Source organism: Thrips palmi, unplaced genomic scaffold (assembly GCF_012932325.1).
Source record: "Thrips palmi isolate BJ-2018 unplaced genomic scaffold, TpBJ-2018v1 HiC_scaffold_7, whole genome shotgun sequence".
In the NCBI taxonomy this organism is placed as follows: domain Eukaryota; kingdom Metazoa; phylum Arthropoda; class Insecta; order Thysanoptera; family Thripidae; genus Thrips; species Thrips palmi.
In genome coordinates this window covers 1,348,302-1,367,973 of record NW_023144634.1, presented here as the reverse complement: position 1 = coordinate 1,367,973, position 19,672 = coordinate 1,348,302, and the positions used below count along the sequence as shown (strand labels likewise).

The 19,672-nt window shown below is 45.1% G+C and overlaps 1 protein-coding gene across 8 annotated transcripts in view; it reads right to left on the bottom strand.

The window, feature by feature from the left end:
• The window catches only part of LOC117652273 (modular serine protease-like), a 65,420-nt gene that overhangs the window by 21,887 nt on the left and 23,861 nt on the right, over positions 1 to 19,672 (bottom strand). For 6 of the 8 annotated variants that reach the window (XM_034397052.1, XM_034397053.1, XM_034397056.1 and 3 more), the window contains 4 exons: positions 18,133 to 18,252; positions 10,085 to 10,305; positions 4,411 to 4,603; positions 3,198 to 3,362 (listed from right to left, as the gene is read on the bottom strand). In XM_034397052.1, coding sequence (XP_034252943.1) covers positions 3,198 to 3,362; positions 4,411 to 4,603; positions 10,085 to 10,305; positions 18,133 to 18,252 — 699 coding nt within the window. The remainder of the gene's footprint in view (positions 1 to 3,197; positions 3,363 to 4,410; positions 4,604 to 10,084; positions 10,306 to 18,132; positions 18,253 to 19,672) is intronic. The other 2 variants (XM_034397055.1, XM_034397057.1) reach the window with 1 other exon arrangement.

Here is a 19,672-nt window from a genome sequence, read left to right as displayed (position 1 = left end):
GTTGCCACCGCCACCTCCAACGCCGTGAACGGGAAGCAGGTTTTGCATAGACTGATTCTGCCTTCACCACGCATGGGGCATTTCAACATGCAGGGAGGGGAGAAGTGGAAAGGGAGGGGGGGCCTGGAGAGCTCTCTGGTGAGGAACTCACCTGGGGACCCGCATCGCGATGTCCCTTTTTCGTTGTGCGGGATCACGCATTGAAAAGATAATTTCTGCCGACCAGGGCCCTGGTCATCGGGTGCGCGGGTTCATAGCACTTGCCAGTCCACACCCCTACAAAATTTCAGCCCTCTGGTCAGTGGGTATGGAAACTGAGAGCAATCAAAGTTTTTGGCTATTTTTCTTTAGACGTTTTTGACTAAATTGCACTTTCTTTACTGAAATGCTCCGGAAATTTTCTTCTTTTTGATGCAAAATTTGGGACCCGAAGTAAAATTTAGTGGCAAATCTGAGTCTGCATGCAGAATCTGCAAGCAGTTCATCGTTGATAAAAAAGCACTCAAAGCCAAAAAAAAACTTTTGGGTATTTTATAACCTTTAATTTTTTTCCCATCTCGGAATCCAAACTGCACTGCAAAAAATTTCCCTGGGTTTTGGGACGGAAAAAGTACGGAAAAATGGGGGACAGACGGGTACGGGAAAAGGGACGGACCCTTTTGTAGGTTCTCTGTGGTCCCCATGGGACTCATGTAAACAGGTACAGAAAACTGTACAGAACCTCCGTGGTTGGCAAGGTACGGACGGTCCAGGTAAAAAAATTTACCAGACATGTTCCGTGTAATTTCTGTACTTTTTCTATCAGGTTTGGGCGCGTCCTGAGCGGGACGGGAAATCATTCCTCAGACTACCTAAAACAAGCGGCTCGAGTTTCTGGGGGCCCAGTTAGATTAGATTTTGACCCTAAAAAAATTAGCAAAAACGCGCCGCTTTGGGGATCGATAGTACCACCCTAAGCATCAAATCCTGAAAAATTTCCCCAAAAATTCCCATCATGCATTCTCCCGGAAACGGCGTTCAAAGTCCGCCATTTTGGATTTTGGGGCCCAAGTGGTTATCAGCCTCTACCGGCCAAACGGTTCGTCCGACAGAGTCGCCCCACGGCTCAAATTAATCGTCAGCATAGAGCTACAATCTGCATTAGTCGGATTTTGTTTTATATCAGTACGCACTGGAAAAATTTTTCACTAAAGGGAATTTTTTATTTTCTGGAAAGTCATATCCACTTTTAGTCCCCTTTTCCCCTTTTCTTGTCAAGATTCGGTAAAAAGTGCTTCTCTATGCGTTTTTTGGCCTATTTTTTTCCGAACAGATGGTATCTAAATTTATCCCCGTGGGCCCAAAATTTGGGCCCAGATAGAGCGCCGAGACTTGAGCGCCGTGACCCGGCGGGGGGCATATTTTGTACCCCGGGGCCAACCTTCAAGTCGCACTAACTCGCTCATAATGATCGCACAGGGTTCACTTTACCGAAAAGAAGCACAAAAGTCTGCCCTACAACATGGATGTATTGCATTTGAACTCGTACTCTCGGCATCGCTCAGAGGCATCGCTATTAGAGGTATGTTGAGGGGGCCCACCGGCAGATCGCACTTGCTTTTGTTCGAGGTTCTCAGCGGTGAAGAAAAAAATCGCATGTTCCCCTGTAGGCAGGGAACTTTTGACACATCATCGTGCTTCCCCTCTGGATTCGCCTCTGCACGGTGAGTGTGGTGCAGGGGACGCAACGAAGGATGCACGATTTCGACATGGTAGTGCTGCAGTGGGGCCGATTTTATGTTTATCGTAAGGCGTGAATTCAAAAAGCCCGCGCCGGCCACTCACCACAAGCTCGCCCGGGGCGCTGACTAGTGAATTTCTCATATCGTCACCCGCGTAGTCTTACCGCCACTGGTGAATTTCTCATACCATCGCCAGCGTAGCCTCGCCGCTTCTTCGGCCAGGAGTCGGAAACGAGTACAGGCACTCGGTTACTCGGCTACAGAAATCTCTAATAAATATCTTAAATAATTATTAATAAAATATATTAATCGTTTAAATAATTAATATCCGCGTACGACCTTCGAGCCCCCACCACCCCACATCACCCCCTCCACAACACAGATATAGAGGTTTTACTATTAATAGATATTTAATATGATATTGTCGACAAATTTTCAGGAGGTGAACTGAGCCATCCCCCAATTAATGTAAAATAATCGAAATTAATACAATTTTATTAAATTATAAAGCAAAATTGGGATAGAATGAACTCACGAGTCTACTGATGGTGCCCGGCGCAAGTTAGATGGACTGAAGCATGCATTCGCTGCGACGCGACTCCGGGCAGGAAGGACTGCACAGGCGCAGGGTCCAACTTAGAGAGCCTGCTATGTCCAACCCATCCTAACCTAACCTAACGGGCTCGCGACAGATCTTTCTCTAACTCGCGACAGAATCTTTCTCTAACTCGTGACAGATCTTTCTCTAATTCGCGAACCTAACGGGCTCGCGACAGATCTTTCTCTAACTCGCGAACCTAACGGGCTCGCGACAGATCTTTCTCTAACTCACGACAGATCTTCCTCTATTCGCGACAGATCTTACGCTACTCGCGACGGATCTTACTCTATTCGGGACAGATCTTACTCTATTTGCGACAGATCTTACGCTAATTGCGGCAGATACCGCCTGAAGCAACAAAAAAATAAAATGCGTGCGGGATTCGAACCCGCGCCTGCAGCGTGTGGGCCGGACGCGCTACACCTCATCCATCCAGAGACCTCTCAGAGAGAGTCTCCAGTTGCAACCACTATCCGCCGCAGCGCTGCGTACCCCCACCCTTGACCCATGGAACCCTGCGCCTGTGCAGTCCTTCCTGCCCCGAGTCACGCCGCTGTTCCGGCACAGCGAATGCATGCTTCAGTCCATCTAACTTGCGCCGGGCACCATCAGTAGACTCGTGAGTTAATTTCGATTATTTTACATTAATTGTGATTAATTTACATTTATTGTGATTAATTTACATTTATTGTGATTAATTTACATTAATTGTGATTAATTCACATTTAAATGCAATTCTTTTCACAAATTAATAACATTTAATTTTAAATAAAAAAGCAAGTTTTGATCAAACGCGCGTGAATTAAGTGAGCCGACCCGAATAATCCGTCGTAAATTCACAACATAATTCTTACAGTGAAGCTTCTGAAACTCACCGGTCACGACGAAGCAGGGTGCCACAAGGCTGCCCCCACATGTGTATGACTTGCGGCCGGAGCGTTCCACGTAAATCGCAATGTGCCACGGGAACGTTTCCACGGAGGTTGCATTTCCTTCCTTGGTCAGCACCGGCTCCGCATTACCACAAGCGCTTGCAGGGACTTCGAATTGAAGAGTTCCAGGTTTTTATCGACACATACTCGGGAGCAATATTATGTTTCAATATCTGACACGGTGCCTGTCGTGTGATGGGGCAGGGTTAAGAGGGCAGACTTTTCAAGTAACTTTTCTTAAAACCTTGGCACTTAATGTTGAGAGGCGGCTATGTTTCTCTAGACGATTGACTATCTTGTAAAATATATTGACGCCATATATTGATCAGGGGTAAGGTTCTTTTCTATGCGTTTAAGTCTCCGACAAATTTCGAGAAATCCTGATTAACAAGTTAACTGGAACAGTTCAGAAATTTTAAACGTCTCATTTCGGCGCAGCGCAAAAAGTTCTCCCACGCAACCAAGGTAGGTCCACCATGTAATGTCCTCTCTAGGCGAAGATTGCATTCTTTTAAAATAGCAAAGGAAGTCTGCGAGTCGTCAGACTCCATGGTGTATTCACACTATATTGCCTAGAGCAATGTATGAAATTTATATATTTGCCACTTATTTTTAAATCGGAAAAGTATTTTGCTAAATTATCTTTTCAACATTTGAAGCCAATACATGTAGGAACATATATTTTGTCTATATAGTGCCGATATATTTTCCATTTTGCAAGGGAATTTGAGAATAAAATGTTTTATTCAAATCAAATATCATCGAAAGTCAGGTGAGACAAAATCGAGCACCGATGCAAGTAAATCGTTCCCTGGGTGTCGTTTGCTCATTCTCACAAAGTATGTTTGACAATATCCCCTGTTTTATCATCAAATTTTTTCCCTACCCGCTCGCTGGGAGACCTTTGAAAGGACCCACAGTTCCGCGTCTGACCCCTTTCCAATGGGTCCACACAGTAACAGAAAAGGGACTGGGCTAGAAAATATGGGACCGGGCCCTATAAATACGGAAGTTACACTTTTCAGGAACAATCTGTGCCACCAGTCAAAAAGAAATAACAAAAGGATGTACCAAAATTCAATATTTCATAGAGCAAAATGATGTTCGAAAACATAGACAGTGTCAAAAAGACGAAGGGCACAGTGCCGGTACTCACCTGAGAACTGCACGGCCATGTCAGAGCTCCAGTAAAAAGGCCTAACCTTGAGGGTGTCGTAGTTTTCTCCTACGGGAACCACTGCCACGGCGTCCGGCCGCCCCTTTCGCCACACAGCTAGCTCTCCGGGTCGGCGCTGCACCTCCAGCAACATCTCGCTCGGGGTGAAGAAGTGGCCAATTGCTCCGTGATCCTGTGTCGGGAGGTTACATCTACAATTTTACTGTAATACTTTTAACTTCAAATAACAACAGTACACCAATACTTCAGATTTTCATGAATTACTCTTTGCACATGTCACTTAAGTTAACTGTGGAAGGGTCATTCTTATTGGCTGAGCGATAGCGAAGCCCGTTACTCCAGTGGGGTTAAAAAACATTTAATGTATGCGTGTGTGCGTGCACTACTCCTCCTCAACGGGCTTCGCTATCGCTCAGCCAATCATGCCCCACTTGTCACTTTAACTACACTTGGACGCAATTAGTCTGCGATTTCAATTTTAAAAGAGGGCGAGTTTGCCAAACCCATAGCACTTTACACCCCCCACCACGCCACTCGCCACGATGCCATATTTCGCCTCTCGCCTTCGCCCTCGCGCGCATCTACCAGGCGGTGCGTCCGTTAGCAGGGGAATACCGTCCTCGCTCGCAGTTTACATACATCTGTCCCATTATGTGATGTGCCGTCAAGAAAATGGCTGAAAACATCGCTCAGGTGAGTTGTATTTTCTAAATTTTTTATAGCCTCGCCATCGAAATTGTTTGAAACTACCGTTCGCGGATTCCGTGTGAGCGAAATGCTCGCCGGCATCGCGGCGTCCGCCCAGCGGGTGGAAACTCCCTAGGCGGGGCTGGGACCGGGTCGGGATCGGTCCGCTCGGGGCGCCACGGCCAGCAGACGAACTTGTCGCCCCGCATCGGTACCTTATTTTAAAGGAATGTACCCTAAATCGAAACATTTGGAGTCATATTCGGGTATCAAAATCAAGGTTATTGTCTAAAGAATGCATCTGAAGCATAGCTTTCTCTTTATAATCGAAATAGAAATAAGGGAGGTGATGAAAATGCGATGGCTCGGTCGCGGGAAACGCTACCACCAGATTTTGTAACACTTAGTTTTCAATGTTAGAGCCCTCGGAGGCCATACATGTAAGCGAGCCGATTTTTCCTTACAAAATTTCGCTCGGCGTAGGATACATTTCCTTTTGATTGGACTCACCTTGCAAGAAATATCCCACATAATAGTTGATGCGACGGAATGGCGTCTGCTTGTACTTCTCACTTCAACTCGATAAATAGAATACAAACCACTCGAATCAAAGCTGCATATCTGGCCTAATGCACGGCAAATTTAATGTAGATTCATTTTGCACACGCGGCTTTGGGAAATAAGGTCGGATTTCTTTACATTAAGTGGATTAAAAACACCAGACGCAAAGAGGCTGATGACCACTTTTACGGTCTCTACGAATGTGAGAAATCCGACCCGTTTAGACACACGCGAGTTCTTGAGAACAAATCTTCAAACAAACATGCCGTCGTGCATTTGTTTAAAGGTTTTTGCACGAAACTAACCTCAAATTATACAATATGAATTCTAAAATACTGCAGCGTCAAACACCGTTGAAAGCGTCATCGGCCCGTGTCGTGGACCGGAGGACGGGACAGACTATGGCAAATTCACCGCTCGGCACAGTTTTGTTTCAATTTTGTGACAGTTGCACCTGCCGACATGTTGGCTGCTCGGGTAGCGTGTGTTGCTTTCATTGACTTCCACACTAACCTCCTGAGGAGAATCCATGCTCTCAAAATCAACCAAATGCAATGCCCAATCGTGGAACTGTGAAAAGCAAACAAACCTGTGCTGAGCGGTGAATTTGCCATAGTCTGTCCCGTCCTCCGATCCAGACGACACGGGCCGATGACGCTTTCAACGGTGTTTGACGCTGCAGTATTTTAGAATTCATATTGTATAATTTGAGGTTAGTTTCGTGCAAAAACCTTTAAACAAAATGCACGACGGCATGTTTGAAGATTTGTTCTCAAGAACTCGCGTGTGTCTAATCGGGTCGGATTTCTCACATTAGTAGAGACCGAAAAAGTGGTCATTTCAGCCTCTTTGCGTCTGGTGTTTTTAATCCACTTAATGTAAAGAAATCCGACCTTATTTCCCAAAGCCGCGTGTGCAAAATGAATCTACATTAAATTTGCCGTGCATTAGGCCAGATATGCAGCTTTGATTCGAGTGGTTTGTATTCTATTTATCGAGTTGAAGTGAGAAGTACAAGCAGACGCCATTCCGTCGCATCAACTATTATGTGGGATATTTCTTGCAAGGTGAGTCCAATCAAAAGGAAATGTATCCTACGCCGAGCGAAATTTTGTAAGGAAAAATCGGCTCGCTTACATGTATGGCCTCCGAGGGCTCTAACATTGAAAACTAAGTGTTACAAAATCTGGTGGTAGCGTTTCCCGCGACCGAGCCATCGCATTTTCATCACCTCCCTTATTTCTATTTCGATTATAAAGAGAAAGCTATGCTTCAGATGCATTCTTTAGACAATAACCTTGATTTTGATACCCGAATATGACTCCAAATGTTTCGATTTAGGGTACATTCCTTTAAAATAAGGTACCGATGCGGGGCGACAAGTTCGTCTGCTGGCCGTGGCGCCCCGAGCGGACCGATCCCGACCCGGTCCCAGCCCCGCCGCCTAGGGAGTTTCCACCCGCTGGTCCCATGACAGAATAACAGGCCTTGAGACAAAGGTTGTCAGAATCGGCCCAAATTTTTTTTGGTGATTCTTCCTTACTAGTAGACACTAAAAACTAATTTTTAGATTTTTTGAAATTTTTTTGTAGTTTTGGTCAACCATTTTAACCAAATTTTTACGACAAAAAATAAAAAAATGCAGATATCAAAAAAGACGTCATCATGGATTTGGCTGAAAATTTTTTTGTAGCTTCCCCTATTAGTGTACTAAGAGCCTGCAATCCCCCATTGAGGGCCCCATGTACAGGAATGGAGAAAAAAAATCAGGAATGTTGAAATTTGGGGCGTATTTTCACTGTTTTGGGCTAAATTGACACTCTGAGGGTTCCGTCTCTTGTTTGACCTTAATGCTTGGGTCCCACAATTGAAGAAGCAATCGATTACTTTCAAAACTCTCATTAGGCAACATCTCAGGCCTGTCCTCTCTTGTTTCAGAATTTTCCAAGTCAAAATCTTCTTTGTGAAGACAAAATCTTCTCTGTAGCGTACACAGAGCAAGTAATCCTTTTGGTTGCGTATAACAGAGACAAAGGGATTGAGGTAAATACTCCATTAGTTTATTTCATGGCCAGCTTCAAAAATTCTGAAACAAGAGAGGAGAGGCCTGAGATGTTGCCTAATGAGAGTTTTGAAAGTAATCGATTGCTTCTTCAATTGTGGGACCCAAGCGTTAGGGTCAAACAAGAGACGGAACCCTCAGAGTGTCAATTTAGCCCAAAACAGTGAAAATACGCCCCAAATTTCAACATTCCTGATTTTTTTTCTCCATTCCTGTACATGGGGCCCTCAATGGGGGACTGCAGGCTCTTAGTACTATGCGTGACAAAAGTAAGCGACCCCTCCGGCCGGGCCTGGCGATACCCCGCGCCCAGGCCGCTGCCGAGACAGGCGGACTCCTCGGCAGATGGACCGACGCAGGGCTGCGCTGTTGTCAAACTATCACTGCAGGTGCACAATAGCTTTATTACCCCCCGACGAGTGAATGACACCCTGGGCCAGCCGCCGGTCTGGATGCCACAGAGCGGCCGAGCGGTTCTGCTCCTGCTGCTGGCCGGGTGCTATTTTTACAAGTCAATTTCATGCAAATATGACTATTTTTGACACCACTACCAAAATGCGTCTCAATCTGAGCTGATTATTTCATTGTAAGGTATCTAGTAAACTTTTTCTTACTTCATCAAAATGATCTTAGAAAATTAATTTTTACATGTATAAGTCGGAACTTGAGTCCTCAATACAGTGGCCAACATTCCCAACATGTCAAAATAACGCCCTAGAAAATTTGCATTCTAGAATTAGCCGGGTTGCCTGCAGGCTATTGTGTCGCAGGTCTCATTCACTGCCTGGCTGCACCGGCGTGAGGGTGCTGACAAGCTGATTTATTGCCCCTTGACTCAAAATAAAAATTTTCAAACAACTAATTTTTGGATTTCGAATTGAGTGGAAATGGGTTCCTTGCGAAGCTGCGAGTCCAGTGATATCTTGAAATTTTGTTCTGCGACTATTTGAACCGAGATTCCCGATCAAGTCCAGTTGCCTGCGCATCGGACTTCCCAGGCCACAGGCCGGGTCCTCTGCCTCTGAACTTTGGCACATGCTGCCCCCCTCCCCCTCACGGCACCTGCAGTGATAGTTTGACAACAGCGCAGCCCTGCGTCGGTCCATCTGCCGAGGAGTCCGCCTGTCTCGGCAGCGGCCTGGGCGCGGGGTATCGCCAGGCCCGGCCGGAGGGGTCGCTTACTTTTGTCACGCATAGTACACTAAAGGGGAAGCTACAAAAAAAATTTCAGCCTAAATCCATGATGACGTCTTTTTTGATATCTGCATTTTTTGGCTGAGCGATAGCGAAGCCTGTTACTCCAGTGGGGTTGAAAAGTTTTTCATGTCTGTCTGTCTGTCTGTGTGTGTGTGTGTGTCTGTGTGTCCGCACTACTCCTCCTAAACGGCTCGGCCGATTCTGCTGAGATTTTGCAGGGTCATTGGGCATATCCTTGGCTCGCCACACACCAAAATTCAGCTTTCTATCTCAATCCATTCGGTCATATTAGCCAAAAAACACTTTAAAAATGGCAGGAAAAAGACAACTTTTTTGGAACTTTCAACTTTTTGTCAAGTTCAATGTCGTTCGAAATGTTTTTGAGGCTGCTGATGACGAAAATAGAACCCATTCAGACCTCCGACCGAAAGTTTAGCCCCATGAGTGTAGATTTTGATGAGCACATGCTCTTTTTGAGGGGATTACGCCCATTTCCACGGTCTGCCAAGGAAGGCAGTCTGCCGAAGGCAGGTTAGCGCCGCAGGCCAAGGTAGGTGTATACGCCAGGCGTGGATTGCCGAAACTGGCGCAGCATCGCGAAGCCTGTTACGACAAGACACAGTCTGGCGTACACCTACCTTGTTTATTTTTTGTCGTAAAAATTTGGTTAAAATGGTTGACCAAAACTACAAAAAAATTTCAAAAAATCTAAAAGTTAGTTTTTAGTGTCTACTAGTAAGGAAGAATCACCAAAAAAATTTGGGCCGATTCTGACAACCTTTGTCTCAAGGCCTGTTATTCTGTCATGGAATGCACCGAGGAGGGGGTGCCATTGTCGAATTCCGCGCAGGCTGCGCGTCACCGCCAGCCAGACACACCAGCCCGCCCCTATTATATTGTTAGGATACGCGCTTGGTTTCTGGACTCGAATGTAAAAGCACGCTGACACCTTCATGTGTATAGTAGTTTTAAGTGTGTTTCAAGTGTGAAGGTATCATCTGCTAAACATTACGGAAGGTTCGGAAATTTTAATTCACGATTGTATTGTCGTTATCATTTTACGAAGCATTCGTTAAGTTTTCAAAGTACTTACTAATTAATTTGTTGTAAAATTACGAAAACTATTTTTCAGTGAATGGCACTTACCTTGCTGTCGCTGCAGCCCCAGCCATGAAGACCGGTAATAAATCCGTGACATTGTTCGCGCGTGACGTACCACAGCGCCCCGTCACCGCTCTCACCCCGCAGCCAAACAATGCTGCAGCGCTCGCCGCTGCAAAGGTGCAGCATAATGCTGCCGTGTTCCTCCGAGCACTGCACGCGGGCCGTGGTCGTGCCCATGACGGGCAGGGTCACCGTAGGTGGAGCTGAGCACAGAGAGACGGTCAGCAGGCGCAGCTCTATCGCCACCCGCTGGGCATTGCAAAGGATTTAGATGCATTGGAAGCTTGCAAAGGAACTTCTTCGCAATTACTAAGGAGTAAGGAGTTAGTTGGTAAGAAAGGAACACCTGCGCAAGCTTCAAACTGTGAACCCAAAGATTATTTCCCAAATTCAGCGTAAGAAACGTTTACCAAACTGTGGTCCACGCTTCCAGGTCATTCACTCTGCCCTACGCTATCCATCAAATATGGACCACAGCTTCACTGTCCCAAAAGTAAACTAATACCAAAGTTTAGTCGATTTGACGAAGATTTAGTAACCCAGGCCAATTTCTCATACTGTGACGTGTGGCCTGCCTGTGACATCATAGACCTTTTCCAATAAACCGCAAATCAATCAATATGGACTTACGGTTTTCCTAGTATAATGTAGATTTAAACGGAAATTTTCAATCAACAGCTACTGTATCGAAAAGATGAAGGATCGCTGAGATAAGAATGGATTCTGGTTACACTGTGACGCCGGCTCAGCCTACGTCACATTTCCCCATGATAAAGAAGATAAACTGTAGCATTTAGAAGTGGACGGGCACTGCCAATTGACAGTTCACACATTTCTTCTTGATGTCTTTCACCACGCGCATGAGGGATAGTCAGCCACAACAATAAAATATACTCAAACAGTACCTTTGAAGAAGGAGGTTATGTTGCTCGAAATCCCACGAAATCCCTCCATTTCTGGACCAAGTGAACTGTGTTAGCCGACTTTCTTTCACACAAGGAGTGGAAAGTTTAGAGCAGAAATTGTGACCTGTTAATAGGGTATTTCGGAGCAGCCCTGGCCCGGAAGAAGAAAACTGAAGCGGAAGTTAAAAATGGCAGTTTTTGTGAGAAATATACGCCGCGGATGCTCATCTTCAGCGTATATTTCTCATAGAAACTGTCGTTTCTAACTTCCGTTTTGTTCTTCTTCTTCCGGGCCAGGGCTGCTCGGAAATACCCTATTGAAATATAACCCACTTGATGTTGTATGCCAGTAACAACATAGGCAGCGAATCCTAGGCAGGTAGTCTAAACCCAGCGTTGAAATATCCGTTGGGAAAAGAAAGTGCACGATCTTAAAACTTTACGTCACCATCCCAATATCATAGTTTGATCCATTATGGCGTATATTTTATGCTTCGAAGCAAAGCAGCGAAACGGCGTCGCGCGTTTCGTTGCCAGAGGCTGTTGTTATGAAAAACTAATCTCTGCATGTTTACCATCAAAAGAGCCGTCACGTGTTTCAGTACAGCCAATCAGGTGCTACCCTGGCCTTCGTAATGTCAATACAGCGACTGCTTCATCGAATCGACTAAAACTAAGGGAACGTCATCAAACCGCCGGAGGAGATGACGTTGCAGGCCTGTGACGTAACAGGGTGAAATTTCTTTGTAAAAAATTGACGAAAATTTCGTCAAAATGACCATAATTTCGTGGAATCTGCAGTGAAAGCGCAGACGAAACTGACCACATCGATTCGACTTTAGGCACCCCCTGAAATTACGAAATATTTTAGTCAAATCGACGAAGGTTTAGTCGATTCGAATTTACTTTTGACAGTGTTGGTCTATAGACCAACTGTCTGGCATGGACGGTCGTGATCCATTGGCAACGTGAACCTTTTAGAACACTTAAATTGGCAGTGTGGTTCAAGAATTCTATTTTGTGAGGTATGTGAACACCTCGAGTACCAATCTTCTTAGATCAACTCTAGAAACTTGAGTGTGTGACAGGTTCACGCTAATTAGAGTTGGCCAACGGTGGCAGGTAGAAAATCAATTTGAGGTCACGGATAAGTTATGGGCCATTTTTTGACAGGCCGCTACAAGCCTACGAATGAGCGAATCGGTTTCAATTTCGTTATGGGTCTTCCCTCAACTTTTCGTTGTCATCTGAACCTGAACAAGCGCGGATGTCTGCACGCTCAGACCTATATGTACTTTTTTCTCTCTTGCTTATAGCGGTTTTTGGCCCGTCCCGTTCATTTTTTTGTAAAAAAATGACGGAGGGACGGGCATATAGTATGATCCCTGCTGTGCGTCCGTCCGTTCGTCCGTCCGTTCGTCCGTCCGAGGACTTCCCGTCGTCCGATCTTGACCAAATTTGGTATGCAGCCTCCTTGTGTGACCCTAAGAACCGCCCGGTGGCAGCAAATCCGATCCGAGCCCCGGGGACGCTGCTGCAGGTGCATCATGGTCTACATGCGGTCGAGGAGGATCTCGGCAACGGTTACAGCTAGCAGGGCATGTAGGGGTATTTTTGGAATCGGGGCGACGAGAAAAAACCAATGGTGCCAGTTTCGAGAGAATCGGAGAAGTTTGGACCCGGGTCCAAATCCCAGCGGGGTATTTTTTGAACATTCTTTTTATTCGAGTTTTTGCATTGTTTCTGACGTTTTTGAGGGTGCTGATGACGAAAACGACATTTATTTTAACCCCAGACTCAGGTTTAATTCCCGTCAGGGTCAAACATAGGCTAAATTCGTACGTATCTTACTGTACGGGACGGGCCAAAGTTGCCGATGTAAATCGCTACTTTTTCTGTTATTGAGCAAACAAAAAATGTACTATTTTCTCCTTAACTATGCTCAATTTTGATCGTTTTAAGGATATAATTGTCAATAGATCATGTAGAAATTGAAAAGTACATTGCAAATGACGTTAAGTCCGGTTTAATGGACTATAAACATTATACAATGAACAAAATAGTGCATAGCCAAAGAGAAAATAGTACATATTACGTTTGCACAAAAACCTTTATGGCAAAAGATAAAAAGTCAATACGAGTCTGAGAATGTGAGCGACGACCACAACGGCACTTAGCGGGTAGCAAAGAAAGACCTTCAAAATTAAAAGGTAAATTGCACCTATCCGAGCCCAAGAAAAAAGGCAAAAAGAGAGATGTTTTTCAAATGTTTTCTTATAATGGAATTATGGAATGAAGGGGGACGCCCTTCCTGATTCTGGTGTATAATAGATGAAGGAATATAAGGCAACCTAAGTTTGGCCAAATTTGTACAAGGCTTGGTGCACGGGCCTCAAAAAATACTGACCCACAGTTGGTTCCAAAAATCAATTATGGGCTAAAACAGCCTGGTTAAAAACATCCGTAGCTCAGGAAATGAAGACGATAGACGGGGCCGCTACGCTGCAAAACGTTATCAAGGGACCATATATTAACGCCTTGAAGCTACTTTGGCTACTCATTCAAAATTAATGGCCTAAATATGGATTAAAAAAAAACAGACCCATAATTGATTTTCTATCTTTCTACGTACTATATTACTACTTTTTTTTTCGTGCGTACACTCATGTTTTAGGAACATGACATCACGTTCAAACGAACGTGACAAAATGACACGTTCGTTTGAGCAATACGTCAGGTTCGTTTGGATGTGAACAAGCTGAATTTTTGGCAATTTATACCCAAACGAACCAATGCTGTGACACAATGCTCAAACGAACGTGACAAAATGTTCCAACGTGATGTCACGTTCCTCGAATGAGAGTGTAGCCTTGAACGAAATTGAGCATACTACGCGTGAAGTACATGGATTCATGCGCAATAGGGTGCGTCGATATGCACGACTTTTCAGATGCAGCTTTTAGGTAGCACTCAAAAGTTTCGTTTTTTTGTGCTGATTCCATAAATGACCGCGGTTTTGCGATAGGACAAAGCCTTCATGACCCTACCGGGCGTTATGTCCAAAAGCGGAGTTTTTGTATTTTTAGGGGTTCCGACGAAGGAGGACCCCTATTGCTCGGGACGGCTCAGAATTCTTCTTCTACGGACCCCCCAGAATGGACATTTCGCTCCCGCCATATTAATCCTATTCATAATACAATAAAAAGTCCAGAAAATCTAAAAAATTTATCGTGGAAATTTTCCGTAAACGACTAAAACATAAATTTGCAACAATCAAGCACCCTTATCCGTTTACATTTTCCAGAAACGTTTCGAAGGAAAAATGTGCCACTCCTCAAAACTAAACCTCCTGCCTCATCAAAGTGACAAGAAATCGTCTGTCTTCTGAGAAAATGGGTAAAACATGAAGAAAAAATCTCCATGACAACGACACGGTGCCATCGTACCAACTGTCGAAATTTTAAGTCGCTGATAAAAAGAAATGAAAACGCCGTAAAATTCGAAAATGCCAATGCTCACTCATTGCACGGTGACCCGACATTAAAACATCTTTGAAGTCTGTCATTAGTCATTAGTTCGTAACAGAAAAGACGCGATGAATTAATTTTCGGGGGTTGGCATCAATTTTCTCAGCGTCTGCGCCCTGTCGAAAATCGTGACGCTGAAAAAACGAGTAGTCGCGCATTGAAACTGCCCCTCCATTGTTGCTGAGGTTGGATTGTTTGGCTTGCTTTTAAAGGCTGCGGTTCTATTCTCATGTTTTCCTCAATTCTGTAAGCAGCACGACGGTTGGTTTGACAAACTTTTTAAACTCGGGAGGGGTGTTTTCGGAACGCGGATGACTTTCGTTTGACGAACATGAGCACTGTAAATCGCGAGATCGTGAGATTGACTGAGATGGTCATTGTGTTAACTGAATCACTTTTGAGGATGTAAAAATACCGGTAGAATTCAAAGTTACGTAAATAACGGTAAAATTAACGTAACTAACGTTTAAATGACAGATTTCAAAATGATTTCCACAACCGGAACACCGTGCAATGCGTAAGCATTGGAATTTTTTCTTGTTTTTTGGTTCCGGATTTCATCCCAAACTGTTGGGCCGGCTGTTGCACGGTCGGATGGCCACCGCCTACACTAAATACAAGTTTTGCAGCTTGGCAGGAACACCGGACACCTCACGTGTGTGTCCCAAACCTCAATTTTCACCCTTTTTTTTACTACAATTTTTCATTTTTTTCTATTTTTTCAGCTTTTATCGAGGATTGTACCGACCCAGTCGGTCTATACCATGACCACAGGTTGTATAAAACAGTGTAGGGGTACATAGAACGCAAGGCAGCCCCCGGACCGGGGCTGTGTAGGGAGGGGGAGGAGGGAGGGAGGGGAGGCGGAGAAAACAAATGCCCAAAATCGGCCCAAATCAGCTGTTTTGCCTGTTGGTAAATACTGTATTGCGGTGCAGCTAGCTTGGCAAGTGGTTCTTCCCCTTGCCTACCCAGGACTCACCACGAGCGCGTCCGCTACGAGTGGATACGCGCAGGAAGATGCCGCGGCCCCGCCGATCGGAGCGCCCCCAGCGGCAGTGGTGGGGACTGGCGCGGGGCACCGCGAGACGCGAAATTTCAAACTGGCCCGGGGAAGGGAAAACACCGCTTGAAAAAGGAGCGAACTAAAACAAGTGTTAGGGAAAAGCGCGTGATTATCGGTCATTTCTGTTCTGTCTGTCAACCTGTGAAGATGTACTCAAAGGAAGCATGTTCACTGTGAGTAACAACGCTGGCTGCCTTAGACTACTTTGATCATTTCTCTTTAAAAAGATTTCTTGTCTGGCCTCCGGTGTCCAGCTACATATGAACACAAGAAAACCTTGTACAGGCACATGCGCTCCAGAAATGGTCTGGTTCCAACAGAGGCAAGCAGTGAGCCTAAGAAGGGAGCGACTTGTTACGTGTGTGACAAAGTATGAATAGTCTCATGTACATGTGAAAACCACCTCATCGGCTTAAACATCTGTAAACATATTCAGGCGGTCTATTCCAAATTAAAATCACATACACCAATCAACATAACTACATATTAAAGAAGCTCAGTTATGTCCGCACAAATATTTTTTCCACTTTTTCCGTTCGGACCCACCCACATAGTCCTTCGTCCGCCAGCGGCGGCGGCACAGTCTCGCGGTGCCCCGCGCCAGTCCCCACCACTGCCGCTGGGGGCGCTCCGAAGGGGAAGAAACACTTACCGAGCTAGCTGCACCGCAATACAGTATTTACCAACAGGCTAAACAGGGCAAAACAGCTGATTTGGGCCGATTTTGGGCATTTGTTTTCTCCGCCTCCCCTCCCTCCCTCCTCCCCCTCCCTACACAGCCCCGGTCCGGGGGCTGCCTGCGTTCTATGTACCCCTACACTGTTTTATACAACCTGTGGTCATGGTATAGACCGACTGGGTCGGTACAATCCTCGATAAAAGCTGAAAAAAGAGAAAAAAAATGAAAAATTGTAGTAAAAAAAGGGTGAAAATTGAGGTTTGGGACACACACGTGAGGTGTCCGGTGGTCCTGCCAAGCTGCAAAACTTGTATTTAGTGTGGGCGGTGGCCATCCGACCGTGCAACAGCCGCCCCGACAGTTTGGGATGAAATCCGGAACCGAAAAACAAGAAAAAATACAAAAACTCCGCTTTTTGACATAAAACGCCCGGTAGGGTCATGAAGGCTTTGTCCTTTCGCAAAACCGCGGTCATTTATGGAATCAGCACAAAAAAACGAAACTTTTGAGTGCTACCCAAAAGCTGCATCTGAAAAGTCGTGCTATCGACGCACCCTAATGCGCAACAACGCACAAGGTGCTGCCTAACTGTCTACTGAGTACACACTTACAAATGCATGCTTGACACCGTAGAACTCCATGCGTCAAGCATGCGTATGTAAGTGCACTTAGTTTGTTGTGTAGATTTCCATTCTTGGCTACGCACAAATTCCTGCATTTCAAAACGTATGCTTAATTCCGTGCAAAGCTATGCAGAATAAAACGTAATCAGTAATTTGGTGTAGACAAACAACAGTGTATAATTGATCCAGGAAGCGGAAGAAGGGGATAACTCCATTTTAGCAATTTTTCAGGAGAAACAAAACACTGTAAGCACTCTGCAAACTGAAGTGTGTACATAGTACACTCTTATTAGAGCATACTTCCAAGTACACTCTTATTTACAGCATACTTGCTAGGCACACGCTAAAAAAGAGTGTGCCTGGCAAGTACACGCCAAATAAGTGTGTACCTTCCATGTACACGCTAAAATACACTCGATAAGTCCTATCTAAAAGCATGGGCCAGTTTAAGTGTACTTGCCAGGTACACTCTTATTTAGCGTGTACATGCAATGTACACTCTATTTTAGTGTGTGCCTAGCAAGTATGCTGTAAATAAGAGTGTACTTGGAACTATGCTCTAATAAGAGTGTACTATGTACACACTTCAGTTTGCAGAGCAGGGAAAACTAAAAACAAATGATTGTTGTAGAAGATAACAAGTTCAAAAAGCAAAAGTTATATTTGTGAAAAACATGAAAAGTGTCAGATCACTCTTTTAGACGGTTTCTGTGACTTATCACTTTCCGTTGAAATGGAAAACAGAGACATCTCAACGTGTATTTCCTAAACGGAGTGGAGTTTAGAGGCAACTCAATTGGAAATATAGTCAGCATAAAGTGCTTGTTACTCTGATGTATTTTGTTGTGACTTAGCTCTTTTTTCCATTTTAGTTTTTCAAATGAAGGGGCTTTATGTTGACTTGATTCTTTTTACACTGGATTCATAAAAATACCAGTTCAGTTATCTCCAATTGAAATTATTTTAAACGGAGACATGTGGGCTTCGGTTGACTCGTTTCCATTTTCCGCTAAATTTGGAGCGTAAAAAGGGGTCAAGTTTAATTATATCCTTTTCCAATGTGGATTTTCTCCTAAACTGCTAGGAATTGAGTCAAATAATCTGGTGTGATGATGTAAGGCACAATGATAAGATGAACTCAATTTGGAGAAAAGTGAAGCTATTCCCTTCTTCCGCTTCCGGGATCCTTTCTACCAGGAAACTCTGTTTTACTATAGTCAATCCACTTACAATTGCAAACTTCCTCTTCGGAGCCGTCACCACAATCCTTGCGACCGTCGCACCGTAAGTATGCGTCGATGCATCCGCCGTCCCTGCATTGGAACTCATGCCATCCGCATCCGTCGGTCGCTGCGAATGGGCGTAAAGAGGCGAAAATACGTTACTTTTTCGGCAATGTCTCCTGAACGGTAATGATTATATTGGCTCGGTATGGGCAAGAGCAGCAGACGCATTCCACGCCTAAAGGGCAGTTCAAATGGCAGCAATCATTAGATTTCGACTACAGGTCCATCACTCCCCAAAAATTTTGTAGGGGGAGGATGGGTATGAGGAGTACACTGTGGCCTCGGGTAAAAAAGAACACCTGCTCTACCTCCGTGCTGATACTGAACAATTGTAAGCGTGCTTTCAGAACTAATTGTCCCTCCAACGAGTTCAATTAAATTAACCCCAGTTCTAAATTTAATTTTTAGAATCAAACTGCACAGCTGATTAAAGCAATTTTAATGGCCACGAAAATCTTTTTTTAAAGTGCTTTTACTTTAAGTTCCAGCTTTGCAAAGAATCAGCCGCCAGTCTATAATGTACGCTACCACCTTACAGTTTAGACCGTATTCTTTGAAAATCAGTACCGCTTGAAACTCTCAAGCTTAAATGAAATTTTTTTGAAAAGGAAAAATGAAACGGGTAAAAATATAGTACAGTCCCCTGGGGCACAAAAGTACGCACTGTAAAAAGTAACAAAGGTGGTTTCGACCGGCTTGAATAAACGTTCCTAGGAAGCTTTAATTTTGTCCATTTGTCTAGAATTAGGTCCAACAGCATGATAAAGCTCCCGAAAAAGCTGGACGCAAAGGCCAGCGCGTTGTGCAGAGTTTTCGGATGCTCAAACACTGAAAAACCAAACGTGGTGTAGACCGCACCAACTGGTGTGGTCAAATGGATGCCATTTTGACCACACCAGTTGGTGCGGTCTACACCACGTTTGGTGCGTTTCGTGTGGTCTAGACCACACCAAACGTGGCCAAATGTGGTTTAGACCACACCAAACGTGGCCAAACGTGGTCTAGGCCACACCAAACGTGGCCAAACGTGGTCTAGACCACACCAACTGATGTGGTCAAAATGGCACCCATCTGACCACACCAATGGTGCGGTCTGGGCCACGTTTGGGTTTTCAGTGAAGTGTTGCACAATACTACATAGTACTGGACACAGCCGGCCCGTACCGTGTACGGAGGCCAACTCTAGAACCAATGAGTTACTTTAACCAGGTTGCATTCTACGCGGGCCGGACAGGCCGAGCACAAACCTAGACGGGCCAGTTGGGTTGTACGGTGAAGCTGCTGGACCGAGCCGGCCCGACCCCGAGAGGGTAGGCAACCAAGGCCCCCCGCCTCCCCTCTTCCCTTCTCTGCAATGTGCCCTGTCAGTTGCTCAGCCGAGCGGGGACCACTGGGTTGCTTCGGTCAAGTATGTGGGCCAGCCGGCCAGTGCAGGCCAGCATCCGTTCGACTCAGGTCGGTCAGGCCAAAGCTATATGCGGCCT